This window comes from Osmerus mordax, chromosome 5 (assembly GCF_038355195.1).
Source record: "Osmerus mordax isolate fOsmMor3 chromosome 5, fOsmMor3.pri, whole genome shotgun sequence".
NCBI classification, from domain to species: domain Eukaryota; kingdom Metazoa; phylum Chordata; class Actinopteri; order Osmeriformes; family Osmeridae; genus Osmerus; species Osmerus mordax.
In genome coordinates, this window is record NC_090054.1 from 15,476,734 (window position 1) to 15,500,850 (window position 24,117).

At 47.3% G+C, this 24,117-nt stretch overlaps 2 protein-coding genes across 5 annotated transcripts; one reads left to right on the plus strand and one right to left on the minus strand.

Annotated features, from left to right (window-relative positions):
• The first annotated feature begins 337 nt into the window (after window positions 1-337).
• plekhh2 (pleckstrin homology domain containing, family H (with MyTH4 domain) member 2) lies at window positions 338-18,904 on the plus strand. 4 transcript variants are annotated; one of them, XM_067236917.1, is made up of 31 exons: window positions 338-427; window positions 2,157-2,312; window positions 8,314-8,376; window positions 8,494-8,643; window positions 8,884-8,967; window positions 9,062-9,143; window positions 9,327-9,503; window positions 9,678-10,540; window positions 10,649-10,724; window positions 10,827-10,921; window positions 11,045-11,207; window positions 11,521-11,657; window positions 11,884-11,997; window positions 12,087-12,173; window positions 12,309-12,467; window positions 12,617-12,697; window positions 12,781-12,954; window positions 13,047-13,155; window positions 13,491-13,603; window positions 13,730-13,909; window positions 14,046-14,143; window positions 14,287-14,464; window positions 14,612-14,767; window positions 14,872-14,969; window positions 15,210-15,351; window positions 15,476-15,621; window positions 15,811-15,940; window positions 16,135-16,221; window positions 16,339-16,488; window positions 16,660-16,939; window positions 17,131-18,904. In XM_067236917.1, the coding sequence occupies exons 2-30, from the start codon at window positions 2,190-2,192 to the stop codon at window positions 16,843-16,845; spliced, it is 4,401 nt and encodes a 1,466-aa protein (XP_067093018.1). In that variant the 5' UTR covers window positions 338-427; window positions 2,157-2,189; the 3' UTR covers window positions 16,846-16,939; window positions 17,131-18,904. The 4 variants fall into 4 exon arrangements, with proteins under 4 accessions (XP_067093018.1, XP_067093019.1, XP_067093020.1 ...); XM_067236918.1 differs by having other exon boundaries at window positions 8,500-8,643; XM_067236919.1 differs by lacking the exons at window positions 15,811-15,940; window positions 17,131-18,904 and having other exon boundaries at window positions 16,660-16,785.
• Window positions 18,905-19,862: 958 nt separating this feature from the next.
• On the minus strand, window positions 19,863-22,653 carry epcam (epithelial cell adhesion molecule). Its single transcript, XM_067236731.1, has 9 exons — window positions 22,306-22,653; window positions 21,673-21,777; window positions 21,294-21,558; window positions 21,116-21,181; window positions 20,953-21,016; window positions 20,761-20,859; window positions 20,456-20,653; window positions 20,290-20,334; window positions 19,863-20,176 (listed from the first exon to the last, which is right to left on the minus strand). Exons 1-9 carry the CDS (start codon window positions 22,364-22,366, stop codon window positions 20,141-20,143), a joined length of 939 nt encoding a protein of 312 aa, XP_067092832.1. The 5' UTR covers window positions 22,367-22,653; the 3' UTR covers window positions 19,863-20,140.
• Window positions 22,654-24,117: the final 1,464 nt, after the last annotated feature.

Sequence of the window (24,117 nt, forward strand, 5' to 3'; positions counted from 1 at the left end):
TGTCAGATGTTTATTACTACAGATTGCTAACATCCATGCTACACGTGTGTAACGTCAATTCCGGAGAATATCGTAACCCGCCTCTAATTTGATTTGATTGGACTGTTTCCACAACCGTATATTTGATCCCTTTTGATTGGTTAAAAGGTATGTCGATTTCAGAAAGTCAGCGCGATTCTAAATTTACATTGCCACGCCCTTCACGCATTTGATTGGATGAAGTTGTGGAGAACTACGCCCTCGAGCAAGCCCTCTTTCAACTTTGCCAGAGTGTGGAGTGAAATGAAAACTTTTGGAGAAGAGAAAATTCCTCGATTTTATTCCATAATTAGGATAATACGACAGGAGTATTAAGAGCAACATGGACATTGTTACTGAAATGGTGTAAGATTCCTGTCTCAGCTGTCTTTTGTCAACCATTTGAAGGGTAAGTCCAGGATGTATATGGGATATTGATGCCCTTTTTCTCTGGAGGGAGATATAAATCTGACTGACATTCAGATTGAGTTGTTTTTGTTTCCTATAAAGAATGGCAAGCAGTTAAAATTGTTAAGTTTCGTTTTGAGAGCCAGCATGAAATATTCAGATTTAGTTATAATGATATTGTAATTGTTGAATGCTAAAACAACGAATACGTTTTTTGAATTCTGTAGATCTAAGTTGTATCATTTGATTTAAGCATCTGATTATGTCTGGTTGGAAAATATAGGCTGACTGTTGAGAAGAACGAACACATTATCAACATGATGTTGATATTGTTCAATCAGACCAGCTAAATGAATAGTCAATTGGGTTAAGATAAACATAATAAATCTCCTAGTGACGTATATAAACACCACCTCATTATATGTACACATACAGTAGTACTACATCATCAACTGTGGACTAAGTAACCGACTAAAACCACCCCCACCCTTCTACAACTCACACTTGTCTTCTGCCTACTCTGGTTAGGCTCACAGGATGCTTGTGTAGATAGAGAGACAGCTATCCTCCCTTTCCCAGGGGTCGAGGGTGAGGGTCCACCCCTCTCATCCCCTCATCATCATCACACGTGCTGGAGGACAAAGGAGGGCGGTAGATTAAGCGAAGGAGTCATGGACAGAGAGTAAAAGGGAGTTCAAGATGATGAGTGAAGGAGAGAGAGGGAGAACTGAGGAGCGGGGGGGTAACGGTCTAGTATGAGTAAGGGTTATGGTTAGTGACAGAAGGAGGCCCCAACAGGTAAGAAGGTGATGGGGAGACCAACATCAGGAAACTATTGGAGTCTGGAGCTTTGTGGGGTTTTATTAGAATAAATAGCATTATCAACCTGAGGGCTGGGGGCCAGGGGTAGTCATTAGGTATAATAAAGATATGAGACAGAACGCCATTGTTCTATAAAAGCAAAGATATGTTGGCACCACGTAATATTCCATTTCTGAAATGTCATTTTTTTCTCTTTGTTGTGATTTGTTGTGTCAACTTGTTTCTTTTGAAGCAGACTCTAGCCTTAGTCATTGTTTACCACAGCAAACAAACAATGCAAAACAGCCAGTGGAAGCTAGTTTACAGCCCTCTGCACATGTTTTGCTTTGTTTAGAAGCCAGGACCTTAATGAGAGTTTATGACAGTATGAAAGCTCTCTCTCTCTGTTTCTCTCTCTTTCCCTCGCTCTCTGTCTCTGTTTCTCCCTATTAACATGTTACTCATGATAAACATGGGCTCATAATGGAAAATGTGATGGCAGTCCATCAGTTGGAGGTGTGTTTTTGAGGTGTCGTGTGTTCTGTTTGGCGAGCTGTAGTGCTGCCCTCTGCCCAGTCTAGTGCGCACAGCTTGGTCCGGCCCTGGAACGTTTCAGGTGCTTGAGGGGAAAACCGATGTAAAACAACTACTTCTCTGTGTCGACATGGCAGCCTGTCCGTCTCTGCTCCATGTTTTTCTCATTTCCCTTCTCTTCCACTCATCTTTCAAATGACTTTTAAGACAGAGAATCCAAGTGTTTAGTCATTGTCCGCTGCATGATCTCATAGATGTTATAATGTAGGGCAGGGAGAGGGCTTTCATTAGGGTTGCTCGCATGCGAGGGACGATACTGATGGAATTAATATGGCTGATTTTATCAGGCATAACATGTTGTGTTATGTTCCAAAGGCTCTGCATTGTGTCCCCAGAGGCTGGAGGTGTCGGGGTCTGGGTCAGGCACCATGGCGGAGGGGGAGGACACCATGGGACAGGAAGACTGGAAGGAGAAGTGTTTCGTTCTGGAGACCCTGCTCATGAAGTTCCGCGTGCAGATCATCAAGATACGAGAGCTCACAGCGGACAAGGTACCATATGTCTTCTCATCCTCTATAAAGCCTTTAGAAGCCTTTAAAGAAAAAAATCGACATTAAACATGGAAGTAGTCCCCATTACGACTTCTACAGTTCAGACAGAGTCTAGTTCTGTTTCATGGGCATTTAACTGACCACTTCATAGCTTATCTCTTGCTGAGTGAGCTAAAAGAGTCTCTCGTTTGTAACAGGACAAAGATGTGGCGTTATGTGGTTTCCTCCCACAATGCCTCACCAGCTTCCTCTCTTCTCTCTTGTGGCGCTTGATCTGAAATTAACCACCATCTGCATTAATGTCAGTCAGACAGCCTTTCAAGCAGAAACTAAGGATCAGCTTCGGTTAAAGGTCAATCAGTAAAGCTATTTGTGTGTTTCTTTTGTGGCCTATTTTCTCTCTCTGTGTCTTTCTCTCCACTATGTTGAACATGGGGATTGCAAGGCATCTCTCTATGAATGGGTTGGGGGGAGGTATCTCCCTATCTAGGTTATGACGGGTTATGGGGTATGTCGGGCTCTTTTAAGATGTGTGTTTGTACTGTATGTATGTGTGTGTGTGTGTGTGTGTGTGTGTGTGTGTGTGTGTGTGTGTGTGTGTGTGTGTGTGTGTGTGTGTGTGTGTGTGAAAGAGAGAGCGAGAGAGGGAAAGAGAAGAGATAGAAAGGAGAGGGATACCGAGGTGGAAGGAAGAGAGATAGTCAAAGAGACAGAGAGGAAGAGAGTGAGAATCGGAGAGTTCCAGCCCCAGTCCTGGGCTTTCTGGAAGGAGGAGGGGCTGGGCCCTGTAGTCCACTGGCCTAGATCTGAGGACTTTCTCGAGGGAGTTCTGATTAGAGGTTAATGTAAACAGAAGCCTGACCACAAGGCTCCACCACGCATGGCATGCTGGGATACACACACCCAACTTCACTGAAGTACAAAGTTCTGTTGGACACCCAAACAATTTGTCCAAGAAATGTGTTTTTATGGTTTCATGGATGTTTAGTGTGGATGATTAGCTTTTTGGGAGAAATGTTTTATTTTATTGCCACTATATGTGACTGAAAACACAATTGCTCTACAGCATTGTCATGAAACCCATCATTCATTTCTTTGTATCCTTCCCCACCACGCTGCATCAACTTCAACCCTGGGCCGAGGAGGCTGTAGTGAAGGGAAACTGCTCCTTTCAATAAGCAGGAGGAGATCCTTTTCATCCCTCATATCCTCAACCGTTAGGACCCTGTCAAACACACACAAACAGAGTACGTCTTCATCTCTGGTCCCGACCCCTGACCCCCTAACGAAGTGGACCTCCTACTGCTCTGAGGTCATGAGCTGGACATGCAGGCTCCAGTGTTGTTGTTGTTCCAGCCTCTGGACTCCCTGTGCGTCAGCTCAACTGTTGTTTTAAACAGCGCCCTCGGTGTGTGGGGGCTCACGTATGCTGCAAAGAATCTCCCTTAATCTCTGTCTGTGTGTGTGTGTGTGGGTGCGTGTCTGTGAGAGAGAGAGTGAGAGAGATAGAGAGTGCGTGGGAGAGGTGTAAGTGATGATTCACTGTGGTGGGCTGGTTTGCTGAGTGGGCAGTGGGTGGGTGTCCACTATTTCACGTGAGAATAACCTCCCTTACCAGGCGATAAAGCAGTTCCATAATAAGACTGGGATTGGTTTTCAATACATTGTTCTTTGTGCTTGTATTGTAGAGATGTGGTAAAGTGTGTTTTAGTCAAGTAAGGATTACTGTATGAATCACGATGGATCCCATGATGAAGAATGAGCGCTGTGTGGAGGTCAGAACGGCCTCGAAACTTTGGATGACTAAGCAAGAGAATAGGGAAAAACCTAGAAAGGTGTTGAAGGAGGGATGTAGACTGATGGAGAAAGAGAGAGTGAGAGAGAGAAAGAGAGAGAGAGAGACCGAGATGGGGGGGGGAATAGAAATAAATGGCCATGTAATCATTTAGTGGCCCTGGGGAGGAAATTCCTGGGTTTGTAAACAGAGAGTGTGTGTCGCACAGGAAGTGAGCTGGAATCCAGAGAGAGAAGGGGAGAAACAGAGTGCAGCCTACACTTTTCCATGTTTGGCACGATGCAGATACCTTTTTTTCCGGAATATCGTTCTCCACTCTTTATCTCTTTCCCTTAATTATCACTCTCCTTTACTCCACACTTTATCCATGGCTCAAAGGATCCCTCTCCTCGTAACATTGTAGGGCTCTGGGCGTTTGGGGTAGAGGGAGGGATATATATACACAGTGAGTATATATAGTTTGGGGGAAATTTGACTGCTTTATTGGATACGGACAATTAGAGGTAGACAGGAAAGGCAAGGAGCGAGAGAGGGGATGACATGTAGGAAATTGCCCAGGCCATAATCGAACCCTGGCCCCTGCCTGCGGTAAGCCCTCAGCCCATACGGTACGCGCTCTGCCCTGTGAGCCACTGGGGCGCCCCGGGGTAGAGGGAGCGATGCAGGGCCAGGAGGGCGTTGGTTCCGGCTGCAGAGCCAGTCAGCAAGAACACTGGACCATAGACCTCAGTCTCACTACCACAGACAAAGGAGCTATGTGTAAGCTTGATTTTCCCAGGATGGTGCACTGCCTCTGCTCCCCTCCTCTTTAAATGTAGTCGCCCTAGCTCTCGCTCTCCCTCTCTCTTTCTCATTCTGTTTTTATTCTCATCCTTCCCTCCCATCCCAGAGTGAACTGGACCTGATAGATTTCGACCTTAGTCCCTCCCCCCTGTACAGTGGGACCTTATGGAGCATGAGCAACAGGAAGAGGGACTGAGGTCTTGGGGGCTTAACAGACACATTTCACCCCTTTTTATAGAGCACACACAAACACACACACAGAGTGCATCGTTTCAAAGCCAGAAACCACAGTTGGGGTGGAGACGTGTGCTCTGTTTCGGAGTTCTTCCTCTCTTCCTGCCTGGCACTCCCTGATTGATTCCACATTTGTGTGGGGGGGCGGCGGCCTCCTGTCGGGGATCACTGGTCACATGGGCCCACGGTGTCCCTGACACGACATGTCAATTACATTCGCTGGCCTCCTCGATTGTTTACCTCGTTGATGTTGATGTGGAGTAATTGTCAGATTTTGTTTCCTCAAATATTTATACACACGTTCTCACACACACACGCACACACTCACATACACACATACACACAGGAAAGCCAGGTTTGTATCATCAGTAAGCCTCACTACTGCCCCCTGTGGTGCTTCACTAACATATGCTTCTGATTTGGTGGCTGGCCCATTATCGGCTACATCTGCTCACAGAATTCCACCTACGTTTATAACTTTTGCTCCCTTCTCCTCCTCGTGACAGAAACTGCATGTGTGTGTGTAATTTGTGTGTGTGTGTGTTGAGGGGTCTCCTCAAAGGGGTTCTGTGTTTGGGCTAATCACCAAGCCCAAGGTGAGGGTCACAGTACAAGATCGGCACATACGCACAATCCCCCCACTCAGCAGTTTCTCAAGTGTCTAAGAGCTTACTGTATGGACTAACTTGAGACACCGAATAATAGCTAGTGACTATCATAAGGTATTAACGTTTGCTTCCTCTAATATCAACGCTAATCTGTGGTGTTTTAGCTAATGTAGCTAACTAGCCAATAACTCTATGGCTGGTGTACAGGGGCAGTCTTTGTGAGTTGGTTAGCCAACTTTGGATGGAGGGAGAGAGAGAGGAAGAGGCGGAGAGGAGGGACGGAGGGAGAGAAGGAGAGGGGGGTTGCTGGCCACAACGAGGCAGGCTAGGAATTTCAGGAATGGGAGGCTAACTGGAGTTGTGGATCGAAGCAGGGGGCTTGTTGAGATGTGGGCTTGTGGAATGATGCGAGAGGTTACAGGGACAGGTTGTGAGTTTCGAGGTCCTGTGCTGTGAGCCATTTGGTGGCAGAGCTGTGTTAGCGTTGTGAAGACATTTGATGGTGGTTGGGAGGGGCTGTGTGTATGTGTGTTTGTATTTCAGGGAACTGGTAACAGTTCCCTGCTAGCAAAAACAGATGACCACATTGTAAACCCAAGTTACTATCAATAACAAGCCCTTCAGTACTGCACAGAATACACAAGCTGTAAAGTGAGATGGATTACCGACACACACACACCTGTATGCACTCACATGTATTGTACATGACTAGACAAACACAGATGCGCATACACACGCAGAGGGTCCGCCCTGAGCGCAGTGTGTTGTTGCTGTGTCTTCTCTCCAGCTACACTCTATATGGTCTGTAATTATGGTTCAGTTCTCTGCTCTATGCTATATCTGTGTATTGAGAGAAAGCTGTGGTTACTCATTTGTGGAAGACCATAGGCTCTGCAGAATGCTTTCCGGAGAAAAGCGTTCTGCAAATGTCCATCTGTGTATGTCTGTTTGGGACTTATTTACCAGTGTCATGGGTGTGTTTGATCAGAACACACCCTGCAGTCCGTCTGGGAGGGGTTAGGCCACAGTGTTTTCGTATGTGTGTCTTTCTAGCTGGGCTTTTAAAAGGTTTAACGAGACCCAAGACTACTAAAAGGTACAAAAACACTTCTCTGCCTGCACCTCAATCACGTGTGATACACACACACACATTCCACAGTTACATGTGAGACACACACACTGTTACACATACCATTGATTGACTTCATATGGATTACTTGCCATCCCTTTGTCCATAAAAGGATCAACAATTACTTCTTGCCTGGCTGGGCCAGACTGGGCTGGCTGGCCTGGATCAGTTCAGACAGGCTGGGCTAGACTGGGCAGGGCTTTGTACATCTGGTCTCTGGAACTAAAGGGGAACACATTGGTGGACAGCTCCAGAGCCAGGACACAGAGTCCAGTCCAATAACTTCTCTAGAACCAGATCTCTCTCTTCTTCAGTCATGACCCTATAGCGATATATGCTGTCCAGAATACAGGTTTAGTGTGTGTGTGTGTGTGTGTGTGTGTGTTGGGTCGAACAGGGCTCCAGAGGTCAGCACAGGTCCAGAGTGTGATCTGGCCCTCGGTTTCACAGGGCTCCAGGCTCGCTGAAACATTTACTCAGCAGACGGTTCCCTGCCACTTCCGCCGCTGTGAGCTGAGGAATTTGAGAGGAATTCACCTCGTAAAAGTTATCTTCCCTATTCCCCTCCCGCCGAGTGTGTGTGTCCATGTGTGTGTCCGTGTGTACACGTGTGTGTGCATGCGCACAGCAGGCGTGACAAAGCAGCGCGGTGCAAGCCGTGTTGGTCGGCTAGACGTGGCGTAGCAGTGTGTCAACAGAGCGGCTCTCCACTGCTAATATCCTGCCGGGTTTCACACGGTCCCGACAGCTTTCCCAGAGTTCCCTCTGATCAGCCAACACAAAGGAGCCGCTGTGCCTTTTGACACAGGACTCCAGTTCACCTTCACGTCCACACACTGTGGCCTGTGGATAACTGCTACCATCACCAACCGTGTTAGCAGGAGGGGTGGGGGTGAGGGTGCGGGGGAGGGGGGGGTCTCAATGATTGCTGTTGTAGAGTAAAAAAAAAAAAGACTAGTGCTTTGTACTCCACACGCTAATGGTATAAGCAAGACAAACAGTCTGTCGGTTATAGTTTAGCTTTCGCAGGGAACTTTACATCTTTTTGGTTGCTGGGCAACTGTGTGCTGTGCCCATTTAAGAACTTGTGCAGTGTTATCTGGAAAGGCACTCTCACTATGTCGAGCAAACACAACTCTCCACTAGTCTTTATTTGGTGGTATTAGCCAGAGTCGAGCTGGATATTTCACCTCTCTGACTGAGTAAACATTCTGCCGGTGTGTTTGGACTCAGAGAAGGAGCTGGAGGAGAAGGAGGAGGAGCAAGAGGAGGAGGAGGAACAGGAAGGGGGAGCAGGAGGAAGAGGAGGGGGGAGGAGCAGGAGGGGAAGGAAGACAGAGTGAAGGATTCAATTGAGGTCACACAGTTCTAGACAAGAAAAAGGCATGGCCTGAGGATGGAGTGTGTGTGGAACCTCATGTCCTGGTTCCATCTGGTCTCTCTCACACACAGATCCAGCAGCTGGAGACTCAGGTGATCGATGCTGAGAAGCGGGCCTTTAAAGCACACCAGCAGGTAAAGTGTGTTTGTGTGGGTGTTTGCACGTGCCCGTCAGCATGCATGTGTGTGTGTGTGTTCACGTGTGTCGGCTCTGGTTGGGCGTTAGCAAATGTGTGTGTGTGTGTCTCTCAGTTACAGTGGATGGAGGAGAAGCTGAAGGCTCCGGAAGGTCAGTCAGGTGACTCAGAGCTGCGTCTGTTCAGGCGCTGTCAGGAGCTCCAGTGTCTCCTGCAGGAGAAAGAGGAGGTCATCAGCCTGATGGAACAGCAGCTGGAGGACCAGGTATGGGCACCGATCACCCATTCTGACCTCCTGACACTAGGGGGCAGCAAATAGAGAGCCAATAAGAAACGAATGTCAGTAAAACAGATACAGTAGACAGTTTATAAATATCTATGTTCTATATACGTAGATGTAAATGCAGTTAACAATAGAGATTCTGATTCAATCTTGTTGAATGGAGTGGAGGAAGGTAGGGTTAAGGATGCGTTCATCTTGTGACGTTCACTTGTGCCTCTACAGAAACAGATCCGCCTGCAGGATGCTAAGACTGTGGAGGAGAAAGCTGCCAGGATCAAGGAGTGGGTGATGCTCAAACTGTCGGAGGTAGGGAACAGGAGTCAGGGTGTACTGTAGGTGAACACGACGAGTGTGTGTGTGTGTGTGTTCCTGTGTATCATGACGTGTGTGTTGTCCCTAGTTTGAGGTGGAGAGTGCCGCGCTCAGAGAGACCAACCAGCATCAAGAAGCTCAGCTCCAGGAGCTACAGAAACAGGTGCGAGGTAAGGAGAAGCAACACCCACTAACACCCACACCCACATACACACAAACATATGCACACACACACACCCCCAAACAGCTACTTCGAGCAGACATCTAGTCCTACCAGACATGTAGTTCATCTAGCTTTGTATGAATCAATGCATATACGTGTGTACACAGTGTGTGTGTGTGTGTGTTCCCAGTGGTGGAGCAGCAGCGAGCAGGAAGCAGCCCGGCCCGGCCCGGGGAGGCCCAGCGCCTCAGCAGCCTGACCTTCGGCTGTTTCCAGGTGAGGGGGAAGAGCCCCCAGGTGCTGACGGGACCAGAGCCGGCCCAGCGGACCCTAAGCACCCAGCCCGAGGGGGAGGCCGAGGGGGCAGGTGAGACCCGGCACGGTCATCATGGCAGAGTCTGGATATCTCATCCCCATTACTGACCGTATGGCAGTTCACTGTATAAGGGTGAATGATATACCAATGGCCATCAGTAATATATTTGATAATATGTGATCAAAAATGCACTATATCATCAGGTTGTGTTGTTTTTCTCCCCAGACCAGAGTAGAATGCAGACCTCCTCCCCAGAGAATGGTGTCCAGAGAGCAGCCCAGCCACGCCCCTCAGACCCCCCCCTGGATGACCAGCGTGTGTGTGAGGGCGCCGGGCGTCCCGACTCCCGCCGCGTGTCCTCCATCCTCTCCAGCGCCGCGTCGGAGGGCGAGGGAGGGCCGTGCGAGGACGTGGACTCTGCGCTGGCGTACAGCCGCCCGGGCAGCGAGACCTACCTCACGGCCAGTGACGACAGCAGCTCCCTGTTTGACGACGACATGCAGCGGACGGACCGGCCTCGCTTCAGCCTGGCGGGGTCCAGCGAGGGGGGGCTGGGGGACAGGGAGGAGGTCAGGGGGGCCAAGCTGGAGGACTGCTCCTCCGAGGAGCTCAACAAACGCTTCCAGTCCCAGAGGTTGGACTCCTCCTCGTCCTCGAGCGAAGCCAACACCCCCAGCCCCAGCCTCACCCCCAAGCGACCCACCCCGCTGCAGGACCCCAGGGACACCCCCGCCTCGCCTAAACAGCCGCGCCTGCGCACGCCGGCGGGATTCGGGGTGATGAGCGTCGCCCTGGCGAAACGTCACCTCAGCCAACCGCCCGTCAGCACGGAAGCGGCGCACGGGCGCACGCGCAACGCCATCAGCATGCTCCGCCCCCTGCGGCCCCAGGAGACAGACCTGGATCAGGAGGCTGGCATGGAGTTGGGGAAAGAAATGCAGCAACAGCCGGCCACCTTGCCAACCTCACCCGCCTTGCCAGCCTCGCCCACCACTGACACGGATGAGCCTCCAGAGAGCCCTGACTCTCTGTCCACCTTGCCAGGGAGCAAGCCCCCCACCCCCCCTCTCCACAGGTTCCCCTCCTGGGTAAGTACAGCCAGGGCACCCCTGTGGAAACCGACCTGCGTTGCTGTCATACCAGCTCCTATATACAGTCTCTGGACATGTTCTCATATAAATGCCCTGCTCCTTTAGGAGAGCAGGATATACGCCGTGGCCAAGTCTGGAATCAGACTGTCAGAGACCTCAAGCACAGACCCTGCTAGCAAAGGTGAGTTACAGACACACTTGCTCAACTCCCTTTCTCACCACCAGCCCTGAGAGAGAGAGAGAGCTCTGTGCTTGGCTGATGGAGGTGTCCTCTCTGTTCCAGACCCCTCCCTCCAGTCATCATACCCTGCCTTCGTGCTCTACACATCCCTCATCTATAAGAACATGACCACACCTGTTTACACAACTCTGAAGGGGGTAGGTAGTGTCTGTGTGTGTGTGTGTGTGAGAGAGAGAGAGAGAGAGAGAGAGAGAGAGAGAGAGAGAGAGAGAGAGAGAGAGAGAAAGAGACTGTGACAGAGGGTGTTTGTGCTCCTACAGAAGGCCACTCTGCTGAGCAGCAGTGCGTTCTCCGAGGAGTCGTCCAGCTCGGAGGAGTCGTCCAGTTCAGGAGAGGAGGAGGGCTCGGTCTGCAGCTCCCACACCTCCGGCTCCAGCTCCCGCAAAGATGGCCGCCCCAGCAGCCCCTGCTCCCTCAAGAGGGGTAGGCAGCACACACATAAACACACATTTACATTTAGTCATTTAGTAGACGCTCTTATCCAGGGCGACTTACAGTAAGTACAGGGACATTCCCCCGAAGTAGGGTGAAGTGCCTTGCCCAAGGACACAACGTCATTTAGCAATGCCGGGAATCGAACCGGCAACCTTCTGATTACTATCCCTGACCGCTCAGCCACCTGACTCCCTGACCTCTCACAGACAGATAACCTTGGACGCACACACACATGCCTAAATGTAACGCCTCCCATGGACTGTACTGTATACCTGGTGTGTCTCCTCCATGTCCACTCCAGCTGTGTCCATGTCATCGATGACATCAGAGAGTGACTACGCCATCCCCCCTGATGCCTACTCCACTGACACAGACTGCTCTGAGCCCGAGACCAAGTTCCCCAAGACCTGCTCCTCCACCAGCGACAACGGCAAGAGTGTAAGAACACTCAAACACACACACACGTATACACACACACGTACATATACACACACACACGTACATATACACACACACACACTATCATTCTCTTCCATTTCCTATCAGGAGATGTTCGAACCACCACAGAAGCGATCTAGTTAGCTACGTAGCTGGTTGTTAATCACAATTAATGAAGTAAGTGAGCCAGTGGTTATTTACACAGACATAAACTTGTGTGCTATAGGAGTCTATGGAGAAGTCTGGATACCTTCTGAAGATGGTGAAGACCTGGAAAAAGACCTGGAAGAGACGTTGGTTTGTCCTCAAAGATGGAGAACTGCTGTACTACAAGTCACCTGTCAGTTTGACCTAATAAACTACAATACAGTCCTGGTTTTGACTTATAGTATCACTTGCTCAACGAATCTGTGTGATGGGTTTTCCCAGAGCGATGTCATCAGGCGACCTCAAGGTCAGGTGGAGGTCAACGGCACCAGTAGCATCGCCCGCGGAGACGGGAAACAAGTTCTACAGGTACTGTGTGTGTGTGTTAAGATATCTTAATTCTGAGCCATAGTGTATACATAGATATCCATGATAGAATCCAACCAAATACTCTGTACTCATGACTACTGCGTGTGTGTGTGTGTGTTTGCGTGTGTGTGTCAGATTGTGACAGGGAAGCGTGTGTACTACCTGAAGGCCGACTCCCCTAACCTCCTGGAGGAGTGGTTGAGGGTTCTGCAGAGTGTGCTGAGAGTCAAGGCTGCCAGCCCACTGTTCACTCAGCCTGAGATACGGCCTGGCATGAAGGGCATGCTGCTCAAGGTACACACACACACACACACACTCCTACCCCACGTTGTCTCATACCATGACTGTACATATTTGCACCGGCCTCAATGTGCCCACTGACTTGACGTTTGAGATCCAGAGTGTGAATATGGGTTCATTGAAGATGTTTGTCAATATTCCAGGTGAAGCATGGCTACTCCAAGCGAGTGTGGTGCGCCCTCCTCGGTAAAACACTCTACTACTTCAGGAACCAGGAAGACAAGGTACGGACTGCACCAAGATAGGCTGCTTCTCAACTCTCAAGTGTGTGTGTTTGCGTCTAATGTTTTTTTGTGTGTGTCCTCAGTTCCCCCTGGGTCAGATCAAGTTGTGGGAGGCAAGAGTGGAGGAAGTCGACAGGTCACGTGACTCTGACGAAGAGTCATGTGGGCGGGGCTTACAGCCCACACCCTACACCATTGCTGTCCATCCCCAAGAGCAAGGCCCCACCTACCTTCTCATCGAATCGCGGCACGAGAAGGTAACCGAAAATGGCAATACGGAATATGTGGATGAACTGCTTGACTACACTGTGTACCGATACGGGTGTTTCCTCTGTGGCGGGATGTTTAGGAGGCCTGGCTGTACCACCTGTCAGTGGCAGCGGGCACCACAGTGGGCAGCGTGGGCACAGAGTTTGAGCAGCTGGTTGGCAAACTGTTCAATCTGGACGGAGATCCAAGTGAGTGTTTCGACCTGAGTCCTCTTCACAGTCAGTGTCGAGTGAGTATGCTCCTGACCCCTCACCTTATCCTCTCCCTTCACTCTCTCTCTCTCTATCTCTCTCTCTGTCTCTTTCTTTCTCTCTCTTTCTTTCTCTTTCTTTCTGTTTCTCTCTATCTCTCTCTCTCTCTGTCTCTTTCTTTCTCTCTCTCTCCCTCTCCCTCTCTCTCTCTCTCTCTCTCTCTCTCTCTCTCCCTCTCTCTCCTTCTCTCTCTCTCTCTCTCTCTCCCTCTCTCTCTCTCTCTCTCTTTCTCTCTCTCTCTCCCTCTCTCTCTCTCTCTCTCTCTCTGTCAGACTCTCAGATCTGGAGGCATCCCATGCTGTGTTTCAGTAAGGAGGGGCTGTCCTCTCCCCTCACCACGCTGCCCTCTCAGGCCCTGCAGACAGAGGCCATCAAACTCTTCAAGGTTTGACCACTGTCCGGTACACACACACACACAGACACACAGACAGACACACACACACACAGACACACACACACACAGACACACAGTCACTCTTCATCCCCGTATCTCTTTCTCGGACTTTTCCAGACGTGCCAGCTCTTTATCAATGTGGCCATCGATGCCCCGGCCATCGACTACCACGTCTCCCTGGCCCAGAGTGCTTTGCAGGTGTGTCTGACCCACCCTGAGCTTCAGAATGAGTTATTCTGTCAGCTCATCAAACAGACGCGTAAGAGACAGCCCCAAGGGCAGTCCGGACCCCTGCAGGTACACACTGTGGCCCCAAGATGGCAGTATTTGTCCATTTAAATGTTCTGCACGATGTTACTGTAGTACTCTAGAAGTAACTGCGTATGTGTGTGGGTGTGTGTGTGTGTCTGTGTGTGTGTGTGGTGTTTACCAGGGCTGGCAGTTCCTAGCCTTGTGTGTTGGACTGTTTCTGCCACAGCACACCTTCCTGTGGTTGCTGCAGGGTCATCTGAAAAGACATGGAGACTCCAGGTAAACATGCACCACCCTAAACCTCTGCACATTCACGCAAATCCCCACCTGCTCCAGTTACCATAGGCTCTCACAGAGTCGGCCCTGTGTTTGACTCTGCTTTGACTGGACTCTCCCCTCCTTTTCTCTGTGGTGTCGGGCAGGACGGAGGCAGGGAAGTACGCCATCTACTGCCAGCGGTCGGTCGAGCGGACGCAGCAGAAGGGAGAGAGGCAGGCCAGGGCGTCTCGTATGGAGATCCTGTCAATTCTCCTCAGGAACCCCTACCACCACTCGCTGCCCTTCAGTGTGCCTGTCCACTTCCTCAATAACACTTACCAGGTAGAGACCGCCACACACACAGTCTCACTCACCACACACACTCATGCACGTCCCCCCCCCCACACACACACAGCTACTCAGTCATGCCAGAGTGGGATGATGATAGCATGGACATACTGGACCTCCAGAGAATGTTTGTCCCCTCAGGTGGTGGGTTTTGATGCCTCTACCACGGTGGAGGAGTTCCAGTGTCGACTCAACCAGGACACGGGCATGAGGAAAACTAGCCAATCAGGATTCAGCCTCTACACGGACGACCCTACTGGACGAGAGCTGGAGCACTGTCTACAGGGGGGCATCAAGGTTAGCCTGATTCATTTGTTTAAGCGCACTCACGCTCACACACATTTTTCTGTGCCCACAAACATATAGTAATGTGCTTTCCATTTGCTTTCCTCATCTTGAAGATATGTGATATCATCTCCAAGTGGGAGCAAGCTGCCAAGGAGCAGCACACTGGCAAGTCTGAGAATACCAGGACTGTTCGCCTCACTGACAAGAACAGGTGGGTATTCATATTTGAACTGCCTTCAAATATTGCAAATTAAGCAATGAGCTCCAAGGATTCCCACTAACTTCAAATACAAACGTGTTATTGACATTCAAATGTTATGCATTCAGTGACGTACATAGAAAAAGTGCATAAAGGAAGTCCTCATGGCCCACACAGTACATTCCTACTATGGCCCTGTTTGGTTCTTGTCTGACTGTCTCTTTGTCTGCCTGTCTCGCTGCCTGGGTGCAGGCTGTATTTCTCTCTCCAGGTGAGGGGGGAGTCGGAGAGGGAGAGACTCCTCCTGGCCTTCCAGGCCAACGAGGCCATCATTGCTGGACACTTTCCTGTCAACAAGGAGCTGGCTCTGGAGATGTCTGCCCTGCTTGCACAGGTCTACCAGAGAACATGGACTCTTTTCTCTTATGAGTTTAATTGTGTTGGGTGGTCCTGTGAAGTCAGTTTGTTACGGAGTCGTTATTCCTCAAGATACCTTTTCTCTTTGTTGTGTCACTGAGGTGGAATTTGGAGACTTTGAGCGTCCCTTCTCCACCCCGACCAACCCCAGCTCTGCCCAGACAAAGTCTACTCAGACTCTCAAACAGGTTCTTGAGCGGTTCTACCCCAGACATTACCGTAGGACCTCCACAGAGGATCAGCTCAGGTAAAACATGTTGAAACATGGTGACTTTCAGTTTAATGTTGACACATACAGTATTTCCCACCATTGTGATAATCTAACCAATCATTTTTGGACTTCCCACACATCTCCCTCGCTCCCTCCTTCCCTCCCTCCCTCTCTCTTTCTCCCTCCCTCCCTCTCCCTCTCTCCCTCTCTCCCTCCGTCCATCAGACAGCTGCGCCAGCGCCTGTCAACCCGCTGGGCCTCCCTCAGGGGTCGGAGTTCATCTGAGTGTGTTAGGATCTACCTGACTGTGGCCAGGAAGTGGCCCTTCTTTGGAGCCAAGCTATTCGAGGCAGAGGTGTGTGTGCATTTGTGCATGTGTGAATGCAAGTTAATGGTTACATTTTCTCCCATCACAACAACAAGCAACTCAAAAGTGGTTATGTAGGGTATTTGTGGAATAGGATTCACATTCCTTCCTCTCTCTCTCTCTCTCTCTCTCTATCTATCTACATCTCTACATCTCTTTATTCCTGCCTCTGTACTCCACAGTCCATCAGCCCATATCCAGAGCAGGGAGCCAGGGTGTGGCTGGCTGTGCATGAGGATGGTATCAGCGTGCTGGAGCACAACTCTATTGTAAGTTTTTCTGTCTGGACCACAGATCCATGTGATACAACCTCATAGCTGCCTGGGGGTTCTGCTTGAGCTCAACAAGACTTGTCTCGCATCATGTCTGTCTGTCTGTCTGTGTAGAAACTACTGGTGTCCCACTCCTATAAGAACTTGATGACGTTTGGAGGATGTAGGCAGGACTTCATGCTGGTGGTGGGTCAGAGTATCGGCAGCAACGCTACCAAAGACAAGCCCACAGAGAAGCACCTGTTTACCATGGTTACTTCCAAGGTGTGTGTTTCAGCTGACCAACATACAGTTTTACACACTTTCAGGTTTAGGTTACATGTAAAGACTCAAACACAGTTTCACATTATTTCCCTATTCTCTATTTTAGAGGCTCAGTCTCATTGTGTGCTCATCAATATTTGCATATTTATATGAAGTGCTTCTGTTTGGCAGATCAGAGAGATTACCCTCCTCATTGCCAGCTACATTAACAGTGCCCATCAGCAGAAAGCCGCCGCCCACCATCTCTCTGCCCCAGCCTTACTGGTGGCTCAGCCTGTCAATCTCAAAAGCAAGGAGCTCAGGAGCAAATCACCTCCAGCAATGGGCCGACCCAGTAAGGCTCCTACTCTGCTGTGAGCACCCCCCCCCCCCCCCCCCCCCCTTCAGGCTGGATGGACAGCTACACCTGACATGACTGGGGCTGTTCAAAATACATGGTACTGGGCGTATTCCATTCTACATTTACATTTAGCAGACGCTCTTATCCAGAGCGACTTACAGTAAGTACAGGGACATTCTCCCCGAGGCAAGTAGGGTGAAGTGTCTTGCCCAAGGACACAACGTCATCTGGCACGGCCGGGAATCGAACTGGCAACCTTCTGATTACAAGCCCGCTTCCCTAACCGCTCAGCCACCTGACTCCCATTCTAGAAGTTTCTTCCCCTGTATTCTCTTTACATAGGATGTATGGATAGGGTGGTGGCTGACAACTTCCTGGAATGGAAAGCAACCTTGGTCACATGACTAGGAACTGACAAACTCCAGTGTAATGATTTATATCACTGTGCCGTAGCCTGTGAGAAATGACCTTTTGACTCACACAGATACCAAATATCTACCAAAGTCAAATACCAATACCAAAGAGAAATGTCAGTTATTTATTAAATACCTTACGCTTCAGGCTCCACGATCCTCTGTAGTTTAAATTAATCTATGTGTTTTTTTGGATGTTTTTTTATGTTTTAAAATGCTTCTAAAGTTGCTAGCCAGATGCCATTCACAAAGTTGACGTGCCTTTAAATAGCTTTTTATGTTCTACGATTACAAAAAGGTTGTGTATGTAACTTTATTTTAAAAAGCTCCTAAAATGACTGCTGTGCTCTCCCTTAAGGAAGTCGAGTATGAGTATTTACTAGAGAGTTGGGCCTGTTTATCTTGCACATTAATGGGCAGAGATAAATGAAAGCAGAGTATTGGTTCACTTGGGTGTGTTGGGAAAGACGTTGGTATTAAAGAGCTGGTCAGGCACTGGTCCTTCTTGGTTACTGAATACCCTGGGGGCACTGAACCATTTCCAGTATGGAAATTAGATTTTTACAGTGAGGATAGCTAGAAGGCTTTGTTTCAGGGGAGAGAAGAGGGGTGGAGCAGGGGGGCAAGAGGGAGACAGAACATGTGACAAAAGCGTAGGTGGCGTGTTTGGGCAAGAGACAGGAAGGTTGGGTGTGTGGAGGAGGGATTTGACCTGGATTAAAGGATGATACCACCACATTACCCTTTACCTAAGAATGAGTCATGTTATACTGGTAGTTCTCAAATATCTTTAAGAACGGTTTTAGAAGTGTTAGGTATTGTATTTGGTACTGTATTTATTTTGAATTATATTGTATTGAAAGACCTTCATGTAAACATATTTGCAGTTTTCATTAACATATGTTTAATTAAATGACTTTGGAAAACTTAAACCCTTTTTAGTTCTGTTCTAAACAGACAAAGAAAATCCCAATGAAGAAAAGACAGTTGTAACGTTGTCATCTTTCAGATATGTTCACACAGGAATCTTGTATTTGATTCGGTTACACAAGCGGACAAGGAGACAGATGACTCGACCTAACCAAAAGGAACAACAACATTAACACAAAAAGAATGCATCCCTTAATATCTACCTTTACTCACAACATTACTGACATACTTACCTGTCCTCCTGTGCTGATTGGTTACTCTGTGACTGACGTTCTGAAACCATGCATAGAAACGATGGAGGTATGAAACTCCGGGGACTGACACACCTAGTTCCAGGTATGGTGAGGGGGGGAAGGGATGACACACTACACCTGCCCAAACAAGTCTGAGCCAGAGGGGTTTTACGAAGAGTGGCGTAATAGAGCATAGCATTGGTTTGTGTCATTTCAGTTCAGGTAAAACCAACAACAAGAAACGTAATGCACTGAGTGAAAGAAAAACATCATTCGAATTTTGGAATTCGATAAGAATCAATTTACTGCTTCACTCACTAGTGTCCGGTCTTCAAAAGAACAAATATACAGCATTCCATAAACAGGAGTTTGAAAAAGCAGTGTTCAATAGTCTTCTTGATGATAAAATAACATGTATACGACTGTATAAAATACAACTGGGGATGCTTCTTGAGTCTTCCTCTTGGTTCTTCAGTTGATAAATTGCCTTTGGGGTTCTCTCTCACACTTAAAATAACTATCATTCCATCAGCTTATCTCCTTTGACCTCCATTTTGTAGTAAACACTGGTTACTATCCAGTTGAGGTGAGCCTACAGGGTAGAAGCAGCATAGCTCAGTAGGGAACACAGCACAGACGTAAACCTGAGAAACAGGTTGGACATGAAAGTTTCAGCCGCCTTGTGAAAGTTTCCGCTTCCAAACAGGTGTTGTCATGGTACCAACACAAGTCTAGTCAACTGGACAGAAAACCCTATGGCTCGTAACTACTTGATTTGTTTCTTGCGTTAGCAATGAGATGTATACAATACAACTCAATAAATATTCATAAGTTAAAATGGAAAAGCAAACATGCAGAAATGCCAAAGCCTTATGTTCAGAATACAGGGCATTTTCGCAAAAACCCACGAGGTGAAATCAGCATACAGGTTGCACAAAACTTACCTTTGTAACTTACAAATACACTTCCAGCCAGTTTGACTTATGGGACAGAGACCTCAAGTGTTAGTGGAAACTAAATAAAACACTCCCTAGAGTGCATAGTATTGTTGTAGTGTTAACACAGGTTATCAGAAGTATAGATCCAACACTGATGGGTCAACAATCTCTGGGCTTCCCGTTTCTAGACATCTGTGGGAAACTGTTTTACTAAGGCTTGAAAAAGTATAAATATATCCCTTCAAAACAGAAGTGCAAGTTAAGAATCACATTGTACGAGACAGTCACAAAAGAAATGTGTCCCATATTGGCTGACCTAGCACAAAGTCATCTTGGCTTCATCACACTATGCATAGTTCACCAGTTTTGTGTTACCCCACCCACCCAGATTCGACACAGTACTTTTCCATCAACACAACCCTAACCAAAAAGATCTGTCATTTTCAAGGGCAATCATCCATTGGTTGTGCAACTCACCATCAGGGACCAATCAACTGACTGAATAAAAATAAGGACATGCTTATTTTAAAACAACTTTTATTAAAAATAATCCAACAGAACAAAGAAACTGTACAATCCAAGACTCTTAATCTAGTTGATGACTAGTAAAATGTAAGCGATATTTCGGCATTAAAAAGACATGCACAGGATCAACCATTTATAAATAAATCTGCTGGTTGGTAACCGTATCAAATTTTAAAAATGGCATACACCATACAAATAAGCAAGCATCAAAAGCAATATACAAGAAGCAAATCAATTTCATTTTCCAGCAAAGAACCTGCTTGCACAGCTTGGTTAGTTAGTAGTCTGAATGGCGTCCATCTCCCTATGCTGAAAAACAAAAAGGCAGCAAATGTCAGCAAAACTGGTTTACACCTCAAACAGTGACTCATTTCCAGAAAAAAAAGGATTAATGAATGAAGTCCATGTGTCTGAACACTCACATCAGCCTTGCTGTACTTCTGCTGCTCCCGTCTCCTGGCAAAGAACTGGAGGAAAGGGAAAAAACCATCAGGATCATGACAACACATCTAGAAACACTGGACCCAACTAGAAACGTGTATACACACACAAAATGACCCAGGTTCAAAACCAGTCAACTCCACTCACCAGGACCAGCAGACCGGCGAGCACGGCCAGGATGACCACCACGATGACGGCAATGACTCCCGCGGTCAGCCTCTTCATGGTGAAGGTGGGGGCCTCCTCATCCACGTAGTACACCAGGATGTTCTCAATCTCCAGCTTCTGGCCATTCACCACTGGCTCAAACTTGGTCTGATCCTTGAACAGAGGCAGGACCTTCACCTGGAAGTGGGAAAGACAAAAATGGTGAACGCACTCCTCCACAACCTTGAGGGCAAATGGCGAAACAGTGATTGCGCGGGGTAAGATAGCAGCTGCGTTGTACGTACATCCTTCTCCATGTAGTAAGCCAAGCCAGCCATGTCTGTGCCGCGCTCTCCCTTATTCTTTTTCACATCGACCACAATCAGACGCGCCTCTGGGTCATACTAAGAAGACAAATGTTTTTAGTATACACACACACAAACATCCATGCAGAATAATATGGGGTAGATAAGGAAATCTTTTTTGATATGACTCACCTTAATGTCCTCCACAAGGTTCTTATCAAACTTGTAGCGATTCTGGATGGCTGTGCCAATGGCACTACACAGGGAAGATGTCATTAGATGTAAAGTATTTACAAACAAACTGGCATAGATGTAAAAGGGTATGGTTTTGACCATTGACAGCTGTAGTACATGCCTCTTTAGCTGATCTTTGTCGACGCTAGTGGACACTTCCTTGTGCTTCAGCTGCAGACGAATCCAACTGAGGAAATGAATAACAAGGGTTTTATTTGAAGTGATGGCAAAATTCAAACGTGTCATCTGGCCAAAGCCACAGATCGATTTACGAAGTTCTGAGAAAGTACACTACTCACTAGGTCTCAACCAGCTTCTCACACTTAATGTCCTTGTCCCCCTTGTCACTTCTGCGGACACCAGCACTGTTGACACACCAACACTCCTCTGTGCTATTACACTGCTTTGCCTTGAACTTCCCATCATTCTCACATTCTGGATCATAAATGCCATCATTATCCACAAAGGCAGTCTCAACAGGCTTTCCTCCAATTCCAGTTCGGGTGGAAAGGCCTTTCCTGGATCTGTACATCTCCGCCTTCATCAGGAAGCACTTTGGAATCACTAACGAGACAAAAAAAAGACACCACCGTTTAACAGCAACTAACCTAGGCACTATATACATTGCTTAAGGTTAATCTTCTGTTTGGTACCTCCATAGTAGAGTACCATACTTACATTTGTCACATGTCAGAGGTTGCTTCACATCATCACCAAAGATAATGGTGCACTGGCATGGGGGTCCATCACAGGTTGCCCACTTCAGACTTTCACATGATTGGGCTGTAAATGTGAAATTGTACAGTTAGACATCTTTACAGTGCTTAAATCGCAAAGAGCCTTTCATGGGACAGGAGTGTCGTCCGACTAACAGGTGTATTCAACAGGGCGTTGGTTACACCAAATACCGAGATCAACCAACTGGGAGCCAATCCTCTCTTGTACCCAACCCCCACTCCCGCTTTTCTAACAAGGAAGTTTGCCTAACGAACAATAAAACCGACAGTTGTTGCATGGCAGATAACTGATTTATCATGATTACACACACGGTAATATAATGGATTCAAAACCATTTAGTCGTGTTTTTGTTTCATTGGCAATTAAAGGCGGTGGCTTGCATATGACTTCCTCAAAAATGCCCTCTAAAATCTAAAAACCACAATCATTACTAAGCCAAACAGTATCACGAAAGTGCAAAAATTGGGCTAAAGTACAATGAAACATGGCCCATTAGTGTTTCAATCGAAAATAGTGTGACTTAAGGAACATTACATATTTTCTAAACATATATATATTTTTTTTTAAACTTACGACATTGCGCATACGCTCCAACTGCTGAAGCCACGAGAAGAGCAGCAATCCAAAGCTTCATAATTAAAAGTAGGGTTAACCTTAATATCAACGATTGAAAAAAAATCTTCGTTGGCTGTGTGTCCGTTCAGCACAAAGCACCGATTAGAATGAACACCTGAGTTTCACCACCGTCCTTTTTCTTCCCTCAGGTGCGGTCTCGTCCAACCAGTTTCGAGAGACTCAAATGAGATCTCGTTCAGTAACCAAGGAGTGTAACGAATAGGTGAGCAATAGGCCTACGGTTGCTGCTGTTAAGGCTGCTTACTTAAAATGTTAATTATTGACCAATTCGAATCTGACTGGTTTGCTGTTTTTCCTAAACTGAAAGCAAATCATAGGCCTACCAATTATATCTGAATCGGGTAGAGAATCAGTTCCTTTACGTCATTCTACTTTAAGCGGTGGGGGAGGGGTGTATAGCGATTTCCTTAGACTCACCTTTTTTCCGCCAATGGCCATATTTGGACTTCAGGGTGGGGTGTGTTAATTAGCAACAAACAACAACGTACTGTTTGTAAAACACCACGACCGAAACCCCAAAACAGAGAATGACTGATTGTGTGAGTCAAAGGTTTGCAGTTTACGTGTGTCATTCGGTAAATTCCACAGCTCATTCTAAAATGTATATCACATCGATATGATAAATAGCTCCCCGTGAACTATAGCCTACGTTTACAAGCTAACATTGTAATTAGCTACACTGTAATGCTATGTAAGGCATTCAAATAAGCTCAGACTGAATGACATCTGAGAACCAACTAGACTCAGAGGAAAACTAACCATGAGATCAACTGTCAGATCAATAGTTTGTTTACCAATATCAAAGGGGTCGACTCTAAGGGCCATCCTCCCATTTGATGGTTACATTTGGTCCACCATTGTTAATTGCAAAAGTACACCAACCACATACTCTACAGCCCCAGAAGATACACTCTATCGATCAATTCACAAGAGGACATAGGCTTTAAGTCGCAGGTAGCAGACTGATTTAATTACCCAATAGGAGTCAATAAACCTCCCTTATCTCATATGAAATATTACATTATCTCAGACATAGGTGTTTACTAGACAATATAATCTTTATGATATGCCATAAAGCATGGATTGTTTGGATATGCACTACCCTGTTTCACCAGTGGAGGGGGCTGACAGCCCAGACAGGTCATTGTCCTTCCTGTCACCTGTCTTATCAGTGCCGGTTTGCGATGTATTTATTAACTAGAAAGCCTCTACTTTGTCACTGCACTGCTTGTTAGTCTAAGTACAAGGAATCGCAATTCAATAGTTAGAGTTTAACTGGATTAATAGCACGATAAAGAGGTTGAGCCATGTGATGGAATTATTTCATATATTCCATTAGGTTTTGAAAAGTAATGTTTAACCATATACTACTTCATTGTATTCTGTTATAAAGGTTTATTGAAGTTAGTGATATACTGTGCCATCACTTGTGGAAAGTGTTTCCTGAGTCGGAAGGACGGGAGGTTGATCTCAGGGGAAGAGTGTCAGAAATATTAATCTATCAAGTATTGCACAGTCAGTCGGTGAAGAAGTTAAGAAAGCTTTATCAACCCTGGTTGAAACACAATAGCAGAATCTTCGGTCCTGGTCTCGTAAAAGCTCCTCCTTATACTGTAGGTGTCAAGCTAATGGTCACCAGACCTCGGGTCTCCATCTAGCCCTTGTCAAACAGTATCTCCTTAAAACAAACAAACCCCCAACATCTTCTAGTGTAATGCTCACCCTTCCCTCAGGGTAATAAGGAAAGGG